General features: G+C 41.4%; 1 protein-coding gene across 1 annotated transcript in view; it reads right to left on the bottom strand.

Annotated features, from left to right (window-relative positions):
- rnf150a (ring finger protein 150a) overlaps positions 1 to 19,739 on the bottom strand; it is a 68,543-nt gene that overhangs the window by 35,965 nt on the left and 12,839 nt on the right. The window contains exon 2 of the mRNA XM_055647829.1: positions 2,791 to 3,041. Within this exon, the coding sequence (XP_055503804.1) occupies positions 2,791 to 3,041 (251 nt within the window). The remainder of the gene's footprint in view (positions 1 to 2,790; positions 3,042 to 19,739) is intronic.

The raw sequence follows: 19,739 nt of genomic DNA, 5'->3' as shown, positions 1-19,739 counted from the left end.
GCTGTATCTTATGTACTTCGAGCATGTCAATTGGGACACTCACTTTGCAATGCCATTTAATGTACTGAAAACAGAAATCAATGCCACACTCTGCACGTTATTGTACTGTCTAGATTGCAGATATTGATACTTGCATTTTCTAACCAGCTTAGAATTTAGCATTTCTATACCATCTATTGACTTGCTGATGGAAACATTAACATCATTCCGTTTGCTTCACTAATTTGTCCGTAGTTTGCCATTAGCCTTGGAATACTACACATGTTGAAGCTGAGTTTTTCTCTTTACCTTGGTGAATAGTAAAGTAATAGATCTTACAAATCATCTATCAGTAATTCCATCGCAGGATATTTGACATTTTGGTATGGTCTTTCAATTAAACCCCATTGGAAGTAACAACAATTATTAACCCGAGAACTTTGACTAACCAGATTTCATCAAGTGTGTGGACACAAGGAACAGTAAATGCTGGTTTACAAAAAAAGACAAAGTGCTGGAGTAACTCAGTGGATCCGGCATATCCTGACCCACTGCGTTACTCCAGCACTTTGCTCTTTTTTCATTTCACCAAGGGTGGCCTGCCTACCACACCTATTGCTTGGATTTGCAATTATCCTGCAGTCACTTTATGTATACCCAGAAACAATACACAGCCGGCCAAAAGCTTCTTGGACCAGTACAGTGAGGCTATATGTAGCACAATGGACCAAGGTCACATGTGTAGGCCGTTAGCCCCACCAATAATATTGCTCAAGATAAAACGCTCAGGAAGCACCAAAACCTTGCTTCCCCATTTGCATCTGTCAAAACTATAATTTCAATGTTCCTGAATATTAGGGGCATTCAAAATTCTTCAAAAACTAATACAATTAAAAAAGAATCAAGAACTGTAAATAAAAATCACCAAAAACACAGATTTTAAAGCATTACAGCAAACACATCTACATGGTTTTGGCTTAGCTTTACTTTTCTACCTCCATTTAAATGAATGGGCCCCACAGTCTAGTTTGGCACAGGATCTGCAAGCAGTATCACCCAGGTTATTGCTGGGGAATTCCAGCAAGTTCATACTCAGCTGCTGCTGCGCATTGTTCAGCAGCAAATCTTTGTGACAGATTTCCTGGCAGGAATATATCACCAAGTTTGGATATGCAAACACTTCAAGTCCCAAACTACTAAAATCTAGATCTGTAAGTAAGTGGATTATGTAGTTTCTCACACAATTTCTGTTTGTATTTGTGTGAACAGCAATGTATGTATTGCTTGTAGTTCTATTTCTGATTATTCCATTATCTTTATCAGGACATACACATTAATGTTTATATTTTTTAGAGATAGAATTGGTGATGTTGATCATTAAAATAAATCTTCAGTATTGATCAATGGGAATTGACAGTGGCTCTATTTCATTCAGCTTTGGAAGAGTATCTATAGTTTTTAGATACAATTCTACATATCCTCCATCTATCAATCTGGAATATACTCAATGCATCTCCTTCATTCATTTTGTCAATCTTGTGAAGTAGAAAACTACAGGTCCTGCACACATTTCCAAACGAACTGGGTTCTACAACTGATTAAAAACACATATTTCCCGATTTTGTCACCTGTACTTAATTTTCTTAAACTCACCCGAGTGCCAAAGAATGAAATACTTTGTTAGTTTTGATACTTTGCCAACGATTCTAGGCCAAAGATCTAAAACAGACATTATATCAAACCTCAGATTGTCAATTTTGTGCTAAAGAACATGCTTTGAAATTCTTAATATTGGTAAGGAGTACTCCATGCATTAATCTGGGATGGATCTAATCTAGCAAGCCAGCTATGTTCGACCCACTACGACAAACAATCCATTCTCATGTCATTTTAATTATTTTTATAGTATTACTTTCCATGAAAATGAATTGCACAGGATGAAATATATCTTCATATAAGGCCATGAAGGATAACATTGTATTCATCCCAGCCAAGGGTTAAAATCCAGGCTTGAAATCCACGTTTCAGAGCACATGGGAGCCAAGCCCTTTGCCTGGAATTACAGCTGAACAGATCTATTTATTTTTCTTTTTTTTGTGGCTTTTCTCTCCTAATGTAAAGTAGAAATAATGAGCTGAAGCCAAATCTTGAGAAAGCCAGATTGCTGGGTGGAATTGGAATGAGTAATGGCTGGCAAGTTATTAGTCAGAAAACATAGAATTTAGTATTCCTCCGCGTGCAGTAGTATTTTGCTTTGATCGAGTCCATACTTATAAGAAAGTCTGATCAACATATCTTGCTTTCAGGCAGTTGTTCAGAACAACCTAAAGTCATGGATAAATGAACTGATGCTCCCAGTGTAAGTGTAAACTCCCAGGGAAAGCAGCATCCAATTCATAGACTGAGAAATTAGCTAGGAGCTGGGGTCTAATTATTGGGGGTGGACATTAGCGGACCAGGACAATGCACTTTTAAATCTGTCCTTCAATACCTTCCAGCAACTCAGTTTTCCAAAGGACTAGAAAACCTAATCTGTTAATGCTTATCCCAGCAAAGCAAGTTAAATCAGAGGCCATCAGGCACTACGATATGTGAACAGCCTAACATCTATTAAATGTAGAAGTGTACAGATTGGAGAGAGGGTAGATTAGGTTCAATCATTTTGAAACATTTTAGATCTCGCCCTGTCCTCAATCCAGCTATCTGTGGCAAATAGGATTTAATTCAATAATTATCATTCCAATAAACATTTTTTCTGAATACAAAACAGTAAACTAATCCGTTTAATTCAAAGGGTTAAAATTACCTTACCTGATTCCGGTCTCGAGCATTTGCATATCTGAACCTCTGGATATAGTAGAAGACCAACCAGGCCAGCGAAATTATCATCAGTACAATAAATGATATCGACACAAATACAACTGAGGTACGGCTAACATATTTTTGTAAATTACGTGTTCCAATTGTTATGTGCATCATAATGGTGATATTCCTTTCAAGTAGGCTCATAATCTCGCGTCCTTTTAACTCAGGAATCATAATGGCAACAATTTCTCCTGTACCTGCAAAAACAAAATGAGAAACAATGAAAATTAATTGAGAATTAAGTTTACAAAATTACTTTTCCTTTCGATCCCGCAAATGATCCATTTTGCAAACTAATTACCAAACACATTATTTGGATTGCGTAGGAAGGAACTGCAGATACTGGTTTACACGGAAGACAGACACAAAAAGCTGAAGTCACTCGGCGTGTCAGATAGCATCTCTGGAGAAAAGGAATAGGTGATGTTTCGGGTCGAGGGAGGAGGTATAGCGACAGGTGTTGCATTTCCTGCGGTTACATCCCTTCCCACCCAAACAACACCTTCCCCAGAGTTTTTCCCTCTGCAACTGCAGGAGATGCAACACCTGTCCCAATACCTCCTCCCTCGACTCTGCAGGGACCCTGACAGTCCTTTCAGGTGAGGCAGAGGTTCACTTGCACCTCCTCCAACATAATCTACTGTATCAGCTTTTCTAGGTGTGGACTCCCATATATCGGCAAGACCAAGCGCAGACTGGGCAATCGTTCCGCGAACACCTTCGCTCAGTCCACCTTGGCCCATGCGATCTCCCGGATGCCAAACTCCCCTTCCCATAGTGGGAATATAATGCAATTCTAATGCAGACAAGAGCAAATTGCTTGACAACGCATACATGCAGCACAACATTTTCTCACCGCAAGCCGAGGACTTGATTCAAAAATGTGTGTAGCAGGAACTCACCATTATTACTGCTGCAAATTCTGTATTAACTTTGCTAATGCAGGAGAATGTCATAAGAGAAAGACCACACCACAGTCTAGTTATATTAAGCTACCTCTATCCTCATTCTTCTAATATGACGTGTCCACCTTGCCTGACGGCAGTTCCTGAGAACTGTTCACGTCAGAAATGTGGCTACTTGGGAAATACTAAATAGTTAACCTGATCTGCGACCCGCCTTTTGATATTGCCCCTGTACACAAAAAAACGATCTCACCTTCACTGAATGACTTCATCCAGCTTTCATAGAAAATAGAAACATAGAAAATAGGTGCAGGAGTAGGCCATTCAGCCCTTCGAGCCTGCGCCGTTATTCAATATGATCATGGCTGATCATCCAACTCAGTATCCCATACATGCCTTCTCTCCATACCCCCTGATCCCCATAGCCACAAGGACCACATCTAACTCCCTCTTAAATATAGCCAATTAACTGGCCTCAACTACCTTCTGTGGCAGAGAATTCCACAGATTCACCACTCTCTGTGTAAAAAATGATTTTCTCATCTCGGTCCTAAAGGACTCTTATCCTTAAACTGTGACCCCTAGTTCTGGACTTCCCCAACATCGGGAATAATCTTCCTGCATCTAGCCTGTCCAACCCCTTAAGAATTTTGTAAGTTTCTATAAGATCCCCCCATAATCTTCTAAATTCTAGTGAGTACAAGCCGAGTCTATCCAGTCTTTCTTCATATGAAAGTCCTGCCATCCCAGGAATCAGTCTGGTGAACCTTCTCTGTACTCCCTCTATGGCAAGAATGTCTTTCCTCAGATTAGGAGACCAAAACTGTACGCAATACTCCAGGTGTGGTCTCACCAAGACCCTGTACAACTGCAGTAGAACCTCTGAAGTCTGAAGCCAGTCTGAAGAAGGGTTTCGGCCCGAAACGTTGCCTATTTCCTTCGCTCCATAGATGCTGCTGCACCTGCTGAGTTTCTCCAGCTTTTTTGTGTACCTGCAGTAGAACCTCCCTGCTCTTATACTCAGATCCTTTTGCTATGAATGCTAACATACCATTTGCTTTCTTCACTGCCTGCTGCACCTGCATTCCTACTTTCAATGACTGGTGTACCATGACACCCAGGTCTCGTTGCGTCCACTGGTTTTCCCTTATCCAATTTACTAGTTACATCCTCAAAAAATTCAATAAGATTCGTCAGACACGATTTACCTTTCATAAATCCATGCTGAGTTTGTCCAATGAATTCACCACTTTCCAAATGTGCTGCTATCCCATCTTTAATAACTGACTCCAGAATTTTCCCCACCACCGATGTTAGACTAACTGGTCTGTAATTCCTCGTTTTCTCTCTCCCTCCCTTTTTAAAAAATGGGGTTACATTAGCTATCCTCCAGTCCTCAGGAACTACTCCAGAATCTAAAGAGATTTCACAATTTAAACAAAATGTTCCAACAATTTAAATTAAAAACCAGCTGTCTTTTGCTTCACAGAACTAAATGGCATGTTCAATTGATTGAGAGTGCCTTGACAATTTTAGTCAACCTTTGAATTGAAATGCATGTCCCTGCTTAGTGTCAATTTCACTTAGTGTCACATTTTAATAAGATATTTATGTTGTATTGCCCAATTTCATACTTCTCAAATTTCCATATTTGGGTTAAATTATAACTGCCATTGATAGCAGCGTTAAGGAATGGCAGACAGATTTGTTACATATAAAATTGGGATGGTTAATCCCGATCCAATGTTCCAAGATCATCAATAGAATTTAAATGAATTAACTGTGCAAACCATTTTTTTTAGAGCAAGCAAAAGATGATGTCAATAGTCCTACGAATTTAGAAGTGCCTTTGGCGACAAGAATTTTCCATTTGGATTAGGTTTAGATTCTTTAAACTTTGCATCTATGTTATGCCCAGAAAAAAAGACACCTCAACAATTAGTGCAAAAGTGTAGAGGTGGAGGAAATATATTCTGCCAGACCGCCAATTTTTAAATTATAACAGGGCTCAGCAATATAACATTTTCAGTGCTATAAATTGCAAATGTGAAATAATGATGCAAAGAGGGATTTACCAATGTGGTCAGTACAACCATTTTTAAGACAGTTTTTGAATAGTTAAACATAAACATAACAAACACACTCAACTGTGAAGAAACAGGCCTGTTTTATTTTACAAGAAAATGGATAATTGGACATTAAATGCAAATTACTGAAAATCCACAAGCACTAAAGGATTAAAAAGAGCAAATATTCGCCTATTGTATGTTCTAATTCTGGGCTGTGTGTTTTTGAGACTGCCAACAGACCTCGCATATATTGGAATTCCTTGTGAAAATGAGTCTCTTTCATGATTCTTCTAGTGTTTGGCATTGTGGATCGTGACACACCAGTCATTGGGCTTTGTTGACTCCAAAATTCCTTTAATATGCTTTTGCCTCCAGTATGATATTCAATTTATAATAGAGCCACACCTATTAGGATTCTCAAGCTTTATTATACCAAAAGGGTCCAACTTTGAAATGTAATGGCTCAGATTCTGGCCTGATATCATCAATAACCTCAAGGTCTTACCCACCATCATCACACAAGGCCAACCAAACTGCTGGGAGATGAAATTGAAGTCTATGAGAATGGGGAGATGGTTGACCTGATTGAAAACCTATCGTGGAAACAAGTCTCAACGTTGAGAGACATATCAATTCCCTCCATGTTACAGATCTCCAGAAGGAAACGACTCCCGCAATCAAAGCCGCAGAAGATCACCTCCTTCAATCCTCAAGATGCATCTACAAAGACTGCCTGGTGCAGAATCAGCCAGATCGTCATTTGCAAAGCACAAGAGGAATTTTTATTTCATAACTTCATCTGGTTGTAATTTGTAAGTAGATGTCTTACCAAGACTATTAACTCATTTTTTAATTTAAATATTAGCCATAAAGAAAAAAAAAGTCACCAAATATTGGTACCTGTACCTTCTTTTCCATATACTTAAATGTTTTGAATTACAAACTTTCATCTTTCTCAGTATCATATTCATTGGGTAACTCTGGGTTTGACAGAGTAAAGCAGTTGTACCAAGTATAACCTCCCTCATCTGTTTATCAAAACAGGAAAGTGGGCAGCAATAACCAAAATTCACAGTATCTTAAATACTTCAAACAGGCAGAGAACACGATTCTTACGTTCTCAAATACAAATAATGATATTAAAATATTCTTAACTATTGACCAGATGCAAGAAAAATGCTATACAGTTCATTAGATCATCCACTAATCAAAACCATTTGTTCAGAATGCCTATATTACTGTCTGTAAAGACATTACGTTGCATGCACAAAAGAGTGAAGTGTTTATGCAATCTAATAAAATTATCAACTGGAGGTTGGATATCTAAAAGGCAAGGATAACTCAAATGTATGATCTTCCTTCTTATCTGAAGTGGCAATCCAAATAATGTCATCAATAATAATAATACATTTTATTTATGGGAGCCTTTCAAGAGTCTCAAGGACACCTTACAAAATTTAGCAAATAGAGTAAAAACATGCAAGCGGAATGAAATAAATAGTAAAGACATCACCAATACACAAATTAAAGACAGAATTCAATCCAAGGACAAAAATCAACTTGTTAAATTTAATGGTAAATGAAATCGGCATAACAATACTCTGCCAAGTGAGATTTATACGGTAATGGAAAAAGACTTCTAACAGTATTATAAAAATAAATTACTCATAACACTCAAATTCCCTTGTGTAAAATCATATAACTATATATCCATATAACAATTACAGCACGGAAACAGGCCATCTCGTCCCTTCTAGTCCGTGCCGAACACTTATTCTCCCCTAGTCCCATCTACCTGCACTCGGACCATAACCCTCCATTCCTTTCCCGTTCATATACCTACCCAATTTATTTTTAAATGATAAAATCGAACCTGCCTCCACCACTTCCACTGGAAGCTCATTCTGAGTAAAGATCCACACAGCTACCACTCCCTGAGTAAAGAAGTTCCCCCTCATGTTACCCCTAAACTTCTGTCCCTTAATTCTCAAGTCATGTCCTCTTGTTTGAATCTTCCCTACTCTCAATGGAAAAAGCTTATCCTCGTCAACTCTGTCTATCCCTCTCATCATTTAAAAAACCTCTATCAAGTCCCCCCTTAACCTTCTGCGCTCCAAAGAATAAAGCCCTAACTTGTTCAACCTTTCTCTGTAACTTAGTTGCTGAAACCCAGGCACCATTCTAGTAAATCTCCTCTGTACTCTCTCTATTTTGTTGACATCATTCCTATAATTTGACGACCAAAATTGTACACCATACTCCAGAATTGGCCTCACCAATGCCTTGTACAATTTTACCATTACATCCCAACTTCTATCATATCAAATCATATTATTTAGAATCTCTGCGCGATATAAGGTGATGTTTTTTAGATAATTTGAAATGCTTTCATTGAAACGATACTGAAAAAATAAAAACAGCCAATGCTACAAATCTGGAATACAAACAAATTGTCGTAATTTGAAAGACCGTTTAGCATGACTTTGTGCTTGGAAGATCATTTCACAAATTTGACCAAGCTTTTTCAAGTGACCGTGGAGGTCAATGAGGACAGGGAAGTAGACATGGTCTATGGACTTCAGCAAGGCCTTTGATACGGTTCCACATTGAAGGTTGTTCTAGAAATTGTTGTAGCAGTTGTACAAGACATTTGTGAGGCCACACTTTAAGTTTTGGTCACTCTGCCAGAAGAATACCATTAATCTGCAAAGAGTGCAGAAACGATTTACAATGATGTTGCCACGACTCAAAGGATAGGAGAGATTGGACAGGTTAAGTATTCCTTGCAGCCGAGAGGATGAAAGGCTGATTTTAGAGGTGATCTAAAATTATGAGGCACATACATAGTGTAAATACACACAGTTCCTCCCCTACCCTTATCTCCACGAATTGGGGAATCTAGAACTAGAGACCATATGTTTAAGATGAGGGGAAAGGTATAATAAGAAACAGGACACATTTTCCACACAGAGGGACAGAGGGTGGTACGTGTAATGGATTGTTATGTATTGTCTTTCTGCTGACTGGATAGCATGCAACAAAAGCATTGTACTGTACCTCGGTACACGTGACAATAAACTAAACTGAACTGTCAGATTAAGTGGTTGAGACAGAGTAACAAGATGCATACTCCGACAGATCATTTGATGGTGCTCGCAGGTATTGCACCTGCCAAGCTTCGCAGAGAGTACTTCACTCATAGGCTGGTGTGCAAGGCCCCATCGGATGCTAAAAATTCTTTGCACCACCTCGCCCAGGACTCACAGCAACTGGGACCTCAACGCCTGTCATCTCGTTGTCGGTTTCAACACACTAGGAGCATGGAGAGCCAGCTGGGAACAGACTTTGCGACCTCCTCAATTCAATGTTGCACCTGAACACCACAGCCCCACCCAGCTCGGATCTGCCCCGCAAAGAGTGGGTCGCCCTGAACTGGCTCTGTACAGTCAGTTCAACGCCAGCATACATCGCTGGGGGCTGTGTTCATCAGCAGCCTGCATGTGTGGAGCAGACCAGCAAACAGCGCAGCACGTCATTTTCGAGAGCGCTGTCCTCCACATCCCTGGTGGAGGAGTAGACCTCACAGCCCTCGACAACAGCACATTGAACTGGCTACAGCGCCTGGAGGGCATTACATAACCTCTGCTGCCTCAAACACAGGAAGTATAAGATACATTGATAGCGAAGGACTAGTGGGATATGGATCATAAATGGACAAATGCGATAGATGGTATCTTGGACAGCAAGGACAAGTTGGGTTTGATGGGCCTGTTTCATGATCTACAGTGTGTCTCTATAGAAACACTCAGCAAATTAAACAACATTTGTGGAAAGAGGAACAGTTAGCATTTCGGGTCATGCCCGTCACACTTAGGAAAACTGAATGGAAACCTCTGGTGACCGTGAGGTTCCCGGAGGTTTTGGTCACTCTCCCTAATGATCGAAAGTGGTTTCCGCTAGTTGAGGCTTCTTCTATGTTCCTACGAATATTTCAACAAAACCAAAACCGGCCTCGACTAAAAATAGGTTGCCGTTTGGTCGAAGCCAGTGGAGTGGGGTTGATGTTTACTTACAGGCAGTCCTTCGCTGACTGGCCATTTTGATTGGCCCTTTGGAGTTTTCAGCAAAGATCCTGTAGGATATTTGGTTTTCAGGACCTAGAAGATCCGCCGGAAGGTAAAATGCCCGCTAACTTTATTAAACTTCTTAAAACTATCTCCACTTCTTCTTCCACCCCCCCCTTCGCTCCCTTTCTCCCCCTTTCTCTGTCCTTCTCTCCCTCCCTCCTGCGCTCTCTAAAGGACTTACCGTGCTCCGTGGCAGCCGTTTACCTTCATCTTCATCGCGCAGACAGCGCTCCACTGCTGCTCTTGGCCCCCACCCTCGCTGTGTGTGTGTGTGTGTGTGTGTGTGTGTGTGTGTGTGTGTGTGTGTGTGTGTGTGTGTGTGTGTGTGTGTGTGTGTGTGTGTGTGTGTGTGTGTGTGTGTGCGTGAGTGCGCGAGTGCGTGTGCGGTCGGTAGCAAAGATCCTGTAGGATCTGTGGCCCGTAGGTGCAACTCGCGCTTCGGTCAAGGCTTCCCAGGCAAGTGACCAAAACCTCTGGCAACTCATGGAAACCTTGGGTGGAGCGCAAGGTCACCAGAGGTTTCTGTTCAGGTTTCCTAGGTGGGACAGGGGCATCATTCAGACACTTAACTCAACTGGGAAGGAAAGAAAATGAGCTAGTTTTCAGTAGGAGAGAAGATGGAGAAGGGGTAAGGCTAAAGTATTACCATGGCTTGAGGTTTGGCTTCAATTAAACATTATTTTAACACGAACCATTTCAGCGATCAATAAACTATTCATCAAACTTGTCACTTCTGAAGGTAAAAAAGCTGTATTAATTATTGACTGCGCTTGGAAAACATTTTGGAAAACGCCACCAACTAATGACATTTATTTTCATTTACCTCATTTTTATTCACCGCTCACCTTTTTGATAGGTATAATAGTTTGTTATCCTTCAGTCTGAACATTTAAACTTCTACTTGACTTTACAACCAAATAATCTTTAGTATTAGTGGTTAGCATACTTTATTTAGATCAGATTCAGATTCAGATTCAATTTTAATTGTCATTGTCAGTGTACAGTACAGAGACAACGAAATGCATTTAGCATCTCCCTGGAAGAGCGACATAGCAAATGATTTGAATAAATAATAATAAGTGTCCGGGTGGGGGGTGGTGATTGGCAGTCACCGAGGTACGTTGTTGAGTAGAGCGACAGCCGCCGGGAAGAAGCTGTTCCTCGACCTGCTGGTTCGGCAACAGAGAGACCTGTAGCGCCTCCCGGATGGTAGGAGGGTAAACAGTCCATGGTTGGGGTGAGAGCAGTCCTTGGCGATGCTGAGCGCCCTCAGCAGACAACGCTTGCTTTGGACAGACTCAATGGAGGGCAGCGAGGAACCGGTGATGCGTTGGGCAATTTTCTACTTGCCACCTACCGATGCTACCAATAAACTCGTATTCACATTCCTTTCCAAGCTATTGTAATTCTTTCAACATGATTCTTTCAACATGAATCTTAGAGACAAGATGACAGAGTATATTTTTACTTTACATACTTCAATAACCTGAAAAACGGTGGCTTGCTGTTAAGGTAGAAGGTTGACCACTTCAGAAACATGAAACATCTTTTGGGTAGAAATTAAACTCAAGGCTGCCCTTCCAACCTTCCAGTTCCATGTATAAGATTCTATGGCACTTATTAGAAGAGCAGTTGAATCATCCTCACCATTTGTCATTCTTTCCTACTTAACAGTAACAATGTTTTAAGAAGTCCTTATCCAACAACTTCATGTATTTCTTTTGCATGTAACCTGACAAGAGAATTGATACATTTTTATGGCAGTAAATTAGAGAAATGTTGGCTCTTATTGCAGTTGATACTTAAAATTTCAGTGCAAAGCTACTCATAAATGTAATATTAACGCAAGGGCTGTGGACTTCATCTTACAAAGAGTCCAGATGGTTAATTGCAAAATGCACCTGGAACAGAACAATTGCTGCGGCTTTACAGGCTCATTAACATAATCAATAAATATAGAAAAATCGATAACACAATAAATTAATAATCAGTAATACTAGGTACATAGACCATAATAATGCAAAACCAAAAGATGTAGTATATACAAAACAAAGGCCATAGCAGATAGTTGCTGAGGTATGATTGTGGTTAGGGTTGTGCAGTGTGGTTCAAGAGCTCAATGGTTGCTGGGAGGAGCTGGTGGCCATGATGTTTAGCTTTTGTGCCTCCTGCCCGGTGGTATGCATCTTTCATGAGATTAGTTGCCATTTTGAGGCAGCGTTTTCAGTGGATCCCTTCCATGGTGGGAAGGTCAATAGCTGTGATGGACAGAGCAATGACAAAAATCAGCTCCTTGGTCTTGCTAACGTTGAGAGCGATATTGTTGTTCTGGCACAATTCAGATTATAAATCTCCCTCCTGTATTCTGACATCGTTACCCATTAGTTGTCCAACACCAGTGGTATTGTAAGTGAATTCAGCCCATTTTACCTCTTAGAGTCATAGTGATACAGTGTGGAAACAGGCCCTTCGGCCCAACTTGCCCACACTGGCCAACAATGTCCCAACTACACTAGTCTCACTAGCCTGCGCTTGGTCCATATCCCTCCAAACCTGTCCTATCCACGTACCTGTCTAAATGGTTCTTAAATGATGGGATAGTCCCAACCTCAACCATCTCCTCTGGCAGGTTGTTCCATACAACCACCACCCTTCATTTATAAAAGTATACAAATAAATTAAGAGATTTAGGCATGGCTTAGCAAAACATTATCATGTAATGCAGAAGGTCACACGACTATGGCATGCACCTCCAGCTTTGGTGGCTGAACGAAAGACCAATCTACATAGAATAGTTAATTATGCCATTGAAACAAAAGACAATAAAGGGAAATGATGTTTCAGATATTTATAGCATTCACTTTCTGAACCACCATCTGGATAGGGGAGGAAGGAGAACTACAAGTAATTAGGTTTTCTCAAGTTTGTGCAGAACAGCTTACTTGCTGTCAAACATTTCTTTAATTTTTAAGTTCTTATGTTCATTTTCCAACATGCAACACTGAAATTTCCAATTTTTGAACTCCTTGATCAAATCAATTTGAGACTTCAAAGATCTCTGGACGAGACTAGACTACCGTATTCCTAGGTTTGTGCTCCGAGGACATCCCATGCCACTCTTGTACTGAATGTATTTTGCTAATTGAGTCTGTATGTAAAGCCACACTGTATTTAAGAAAGCAATCTCCATACAAGTGATGCAGCCAGGCGAGCTGCTGCCTCACAGTGCCAGAGACCTGGGCTAAATCCTGACACGTGTGTTGTACGTGGAGTCAGCATATTCTCTCCGTGATCGTGTGGCTTTCCTCTGGGTGCTCCAGTTTCCTCCCACATCCCTAAAGATATGCAGGTTTGAAGGTTAATAGGCTTTGTAAATTGCCCCGATTGTGGCGGGAGTGGATGTGAAAGTGGGATAACATAGAACTAGTGTGAAGAGGTGATTGGTGGTCGGCATGGCATTCGGTGGGCTGAAGGGCCTATTTCCATGCTGTATCTTTCTAACAATTCAATAATCTATGCATTTGTGAATGCATGTTTTGCTTTATCTTATTGCTTTAACAAGTGGAACACACATACCTGTTTTTAAATATTTTAAAACGCAATTTAGAAATTAAATAATAAATTCTTCAATTAGACAAATCATGAGTTTTTTTTGTATTTTCCTTTATCTTGTAATGGGCATCTGTTCCAGTTAAGCAAAAGTCATGAAATAGTTAGCGGTGCTGTGAAATCCTTAAAGATTCAATGCAGTTTTGCAGTATGCTCCAGAGATATTAATTGCTTCATAACAAAGTAATCATTGTGCCTGGTCTATCACTTTGAAGGTACAGCAGGTTTATTAAGCTAATTTGGTTATTAAGTTATTTAGTGAAGATATTCCTCTTTGTTTTGTTGGAACCAATTTGCCATTTTGTTTATGTGGGGGAAGGCGTGCAGTGATGAGGCATGCAGATTTACAAGAAAATCTGTTCCTTTCAGAACTTCTGGGATGTTAAATCAGATTTCTAGACCTTGCCAGGAACTGCCTGTTGCTTCCTGTGAAACTACTTCTGGGACCCAGTTGCCATGACTTCAAAGCTAATCTGAGATTTGAGCAGCCTGGGGAAGTACAACACATTATTATTAATGGAACAGCTTGGGGGTGAGAGGAAAGCTGGTTTGTACTGATTTTAGACAAACTGAGAGATATCTCTGACGTGGTTTGACTTGTTTTTTTAATCAATTATGCTTTTAAATCAACCGGATTTATCTAATATATTAGTCTGTGCTGAGAGAGCCTCCTTATATTTTACCACAGAACATCTTACCAACTTTCCATTTCTTCCAACATGGGCCCCATTCCCTGTCCTATTCATTGTTCTCAAAACAGATTCATTTTCAGAGCAACTACCACCAGTGAGAGTTGGATGACAGTTTTATAAACTGCAGACCAGATTTAACTGGAGCAGTCAACAAGCTTTATCGATAGACACAAAATGCTGGAGTAGCTCAGCGGTTCAGGCAGCATCTCTGGAGAAAAGGAATAGGTGACATTTCGGGTCTAGACACTTCTTCGAGGACCCGAAACGTCACCAATTCCTTTTTTTCAGAAACATTGCCTGACCCGGTGAGTTACTCCAACATTTTGTGTTTATCTTCGGTGTAACCCAGCATCTGCAGTTCCTTCCTTCACATTATTGGTTCCCAATAAACAATGCATTACACACTGGTTACAATAATGAAATTTAGGAAGCAACATGAACAGGCAAGAGTTTTCAGGTTTAGCCCATATAATAATTTTGGGATCTTAAAACAATGCTCTTGGTGTAGTGTTGCATGTCACATTGTTGTTTTAAAAGAGCAATCTTTCTTCATCAACCTCATGCAAATGTGCAGGTGATTTTTTTCCCCCTCAAGAAGTTTTCCCTTAAAAGGCAACCAAAAAAACCCCATAAGAATGTCAGCTGATGACTTCTAAAGGCACAGCTGCAACTCAGGCTCTGGGCCTTAAAGGGACCACCACAGCATACACAGCTTTACATAGAAAAACATGCCATGCCAAAAGACGAGAAGCATGCATGCACGTTGACTGATCATGTCCTATAAATACCAGGGGAGAGGTGTCAATGAGATGATGAGACCCATGGCATCAATAGTATCAAAGGGAAGATACTAGCATGGACAGCAGGTTGGCTGGATGGCAGAAGGCAAAGAGTGGTAATAAAGGGGGCTTTTACTGGATGGCTGCCAGTGACTAGCGGAGTTCCACAGAGTTCAGTGCTGGGGCCTCTACTCTTCACGTGTTATATTAATGATTTGGATGAGGAGATTGAAAGCTTTCTGACCAAGTTTGCAGATGATATGAAGATAGGTGGAGGGGCAGGTAGTGTATAGAGAGCAGGGATTCTGCAGAAGGACTTGGACAGGTTGGGAGAGTGGTCAGAGTCGTGGCAGATGGAATATAGCGAAGTAGCAAAGTCTAGGAGTCATGCATTTTGGTAGCAATTTTAGAGAATTCAGAAATCGGAGGTGCAAAGGAACTTGGGAATGGTGGTGCAGGATTCCCAAAAAAGGCTAATTTGCAAGTTGAATTGGTAGTAAGGAAGGCAAATGCGAGAGAGACACAAAAAGCTTGAGTAACTCAGGCAGCATCTCTGGAGAAAAGGAATGGGTGACGTTTTGGGTCAAAACCCTTCTTTAGACTGGTTATGGAAAAGGGAAGCGAGAGATATAGACGGTGATGTGGAGAGATAAAGAACAATGAATGAAAGATATGCAAAAAAGTAGTGATAAAGGAAACAGGCCATTGTTAGCTGTTTGTAGGGTGAAAATGAGAAGCTAGTGCGGCTTGGGTGGGGGAGGGATAGATAGAGAGAGAGCGAGAGAGAGAGAGAGAGAGGGATGCAGGGGCTACCTGAAGTGAGAGAAATCAATATTCACACCACTGGGCCGTAAGCTGCCCAAGTGAAATATGAGATGCTGTTCCTCCAATTTACATTTAGCCTCACTATGACAATGGAGGAGACTGAGGACAGAAAGGTCTGTGTAGGAATGGGAAGGAGAATTAAAGTGTCCAACAAGCGGAAGATCAGGTTGGTTCAAGTGGGCTGGGCGAAGATGTTCTGCGAAATGATTGCCCAGTTTGCTTTTGGTGTCGCCCATGTATAACAGTCCATTTCAAGAGGACTAGAATACAAAAAAAAGCGATGGAATGCTAAGGTTCTATCAGGCGCTGGTCAGAACGCATTTGGAGTATTGTGAACAATTTTGGGCCCCATATCCGAGGAGGGATGTTCTGGCACTGGAGAGGGTCCAGAGGAGATATACAAGAATGATGCCAGGAATGAGTTGGTTAACATATGATGAGCGTTTGACGGCACTGGGCCTCTACTCGCTAAAATTTAGAAGAATGAGGGGAGACCTCATTGAAACTTACCGAATAGTAAAAGGCATGGATAGAGTGAATGTGGAGAGGATGTTTCCACTAGTGGGAGAGTCTAGGACCAGAGGTCATAGCCTCAGAATAAAAGGACGTTACTTTAGGAAGGAGATGAGGAGGAATTTCTTTAGTCAGATGGTGGTAAACCTGTGGAATTCATTGCACAGAAGGCCAGGTCAATGGGTATTTTTAAGGCAGAGATAGATAGATTCTTGATTAGTAGGTATCGGGAGAATGCAGGAGAATGAGGTTAAGAGGGAAATATAGATCAAACATGATTGAATGGCGGAGTAGACCTGATGAGCCGAATGGCCTAATTCTGCTCCTATCGCTTATGAGCCGATGAGAGCGATTATTGAACATTTAGGAATCAACATTTGACTATTATGCCTCCATGTGATATACCAAATTAAGAATGCCATTATATCAGATCTCATCGGCTATTGCTTCATATGTAGATTTGTCCAGATTCTGCCTGACCAATGCACATGTAACATTGAGTTCCAGTTGCAGCAGATTCTCATGATGCACCCGATTATCTCTCATCTACCTCCAATGCTTCCAGCCTGCAGAAGGGCCTCAATAAAAGCTTTGCACACCCATGTTCCAAGTTGTGTAGTAAGCAGTGGATATCAACATGGTACAAGACTTGGTCTGATACGGTTTGGAATATATCCTGGAGGTAATAGAGATTGGAGAGTGTCATTTGATACCAACAGTGGTCTTTTATTATAGTGATACTCAGATGTAACGGCTGAAGAAAAGCACAGGAGTGAGCAACTACATTAAAAGGTATAAGGCCACACTTCCTTAGGTCTATCACTTGGCAACTGCAACAGCCATAGAATGAAAGAGTCATGAGATCCGTCATTGCTCATGGGGTGGCACGGCGATACAGATGCTGTCTGCATGGAGTTTGTACGTTCTCCCCATGACTGAGATCGTTGGTTTCCTCCCACACTCCAAAGACATACAGATTTCTAGGTTAATTGGCCTGCTATAAATGTAAGTTGGCCCTTGTGTGTGTGGGATAGTGTTAATGTGCGGGGATCACTTGAAGGTCGAGTCGCAGGTAGATAAGGTGGTCAAAAAGGCTTTTGGCACATTGGCCTTCATCAGTCAGAGTATTGTGTATAGAAGTTGGGAGGTCATGTTGCAGTTGTACAAGACGTTGGTGAGTGCATTTAGTGTATTGTGTTCAGTTCTGGGCACCATGTTATAGGAAAGATATTGTCAAGCTTGAAAGGGTACAGAGAAGATTTACGAGGATCTTGAGTAAGCCGGGTCTCTATGCCTTGGAGCGCAGGAGGATGAGGGGTGATCTTATAGAGGTGTATAAAATCATGGGGAATAAATAATAATAATAATAATATCTTTTATTGTCATTGCACGTCAGTGCAACGAGATTTAGTATGCAGCTTCCAACCGATGTAAAAGAAGAGTAAAATAAATAAATAAGCTGTGTGTCGTGACCATCCGAGGGAGACAGTCCAGGGGGGGTGGGGGTGGGGGGCACTCAGCAGGGCCAGTTCAGAGCCGCTATAGCTCTGGGAATAAAGCTGTTTCTGAATCTGGAGGTTCGGGCGTAGAAGGCCTTGTAACGTCTGCCGGAGGGAAGTAGTTTGAACAGTCCGTTACAAGGGTGTGAGGAGTCTTTATGGATGCTGACGGCCTTCCTGAGGCACCGTGTGTGGTAGATGCCCTCCAAGGCTGGTAGCTGTGCCCCAATGATCCTCTGCGCTCTGTGGACGACGCGCTGAAGAGCTCTCCTCTCCGTCTCCGTGCAGCTGAGATACCACACAGAGATGCCATACGTTAATATGCTCTCTGTAGTGCAGCGGTAGAAGGTTGTCAGCAGCTGTTGGGGCAGACCAGTCTTTTTTAATGTCCTCAGGAAGAACAGTCGTTGCTGTGCCTTCTTGACCAGCGCAGCGGTGTTGGTGGACCATGTGAGGTCCTCAGAAACTTGAAGCTGGACACTCTCTCCACACTTTCCCCCTAAATGGAGATTGGGGCGTATTCTCCATTATGGGACCTCCTGAAGTCTATAGTCAGCTCCTTGGTCTTGGAGGTGTTTAGTGACAAGTTGTTATGTGTGCACCAGTCCGCCAGGTTCTGCACCTCCGCTCTGTATTTTGTTTCATCACCGTTGGTGATCAGCCCAATCACTGTTGTGTCGTCTGCAAACTTCACGATGGTGTTGGTGTCGAATGCAGGAACAGTCGTGAGTGAAGAGTAAATCGGGTAGATGCACAGAATCTCTTGTCCGGAGCGAGGGAATCGTGGACCAGAGGACATAGGTTCAATGTGAAGGGGAAAAGATTTAATCGGAATCTGAGGGGTAACTTTTTCACACAAAGGGTGGTGGGTGTATGGAACAAGTTGCCAGAGGAGGTAGTTGAGGCTGGGACTATTCCAACAGTTAGACATGGATAGGACAAGTTTGGAGGGATATGGACCAAACACAGGCAGATGGGACTAGTGTAGCTGGGACATGTTCAGCGGTGTGGGCAAGTTGGGCCTGTTTCCACAATATCGCTTTATGACTTTAGTCAACAACATCCTAAACATTGAATGATTGGATACCCTTCATGAGAAGCTCTGGGTCCTGGACCCAACACCAAATGAGGATTATGAGCCTTTGAACCTGAGGAATTCAGCAGTGCTGACAAACAACTATATTCACTGAAACTCATCTTTTGGTGTAATGGGGAAATAGTAATCATTTCTTCCAGAGGAGAAAAACATCAGTGACCTTAATTTTGCAGTGAATCTCTAACCGGAATATGGCACAGATTAGCTGCATCCATCATGGATGATCCCAAATCAGGTAAGAAATAAGATTGTGACCGTAATCACAGCTTCAAATTTTAAAGAATGCAAGCTTTTAGTTAGTAGTTCCTTGGAGAGGGCTAGTTAGCAGCACAGTTCACTCTAGTCCTCAATGGCATGAGATTTTCAGAACAAGCCCTGCCACACCTCTTTCCACAGAGTTCTCAATCATGGCTGCACCTCCTTTGATACCCCTGGAAAGATTCAATGTCTTCTGGCAGAAATAGCAATGGTGGCACAAAAATATCTGTTGCAAGTCTTTTCCAAAGAGAAATAAGAATGAGGTCTGTTGGAGGTTAAACATTAAGCGAGAGCAAGCAGTTTTTGTAAATAATAGCCAAAGAGAGAAAATTAGTCACATTATATTGGAAAATAGTGCTGCATTAAAGACGTCACTAAACATGTGTTTCATGCTGAAAATCGGAAACATGTCACTAATTCATATGGAAACGTTTCTGGAGCAACCTCCAGTGTTACAAAATGGTTGTTACAACATTTCACACTGAGAAAATGAATTTCCAATCAAAGCATGGTGTTGAAATTT

This window comes from Leucoraja erinacea, chromosome 1 (assembly GCF_028641065.1).
Source record: "Leucoraja erinacea ecotype New England chromosome 1, Leri_hhj_1, whole genome shotgun sequence".
Classification (NCBI taxonomy): Eukaryota; Metazoa; Chordata; class Chondrichthyes; order Rajiformes; family Rajidae; genus Leucoraja; species Leucoraja erinaceus.
This window is presented reverse-complemented; position numbering and strand designations above follow the sequence as displayed.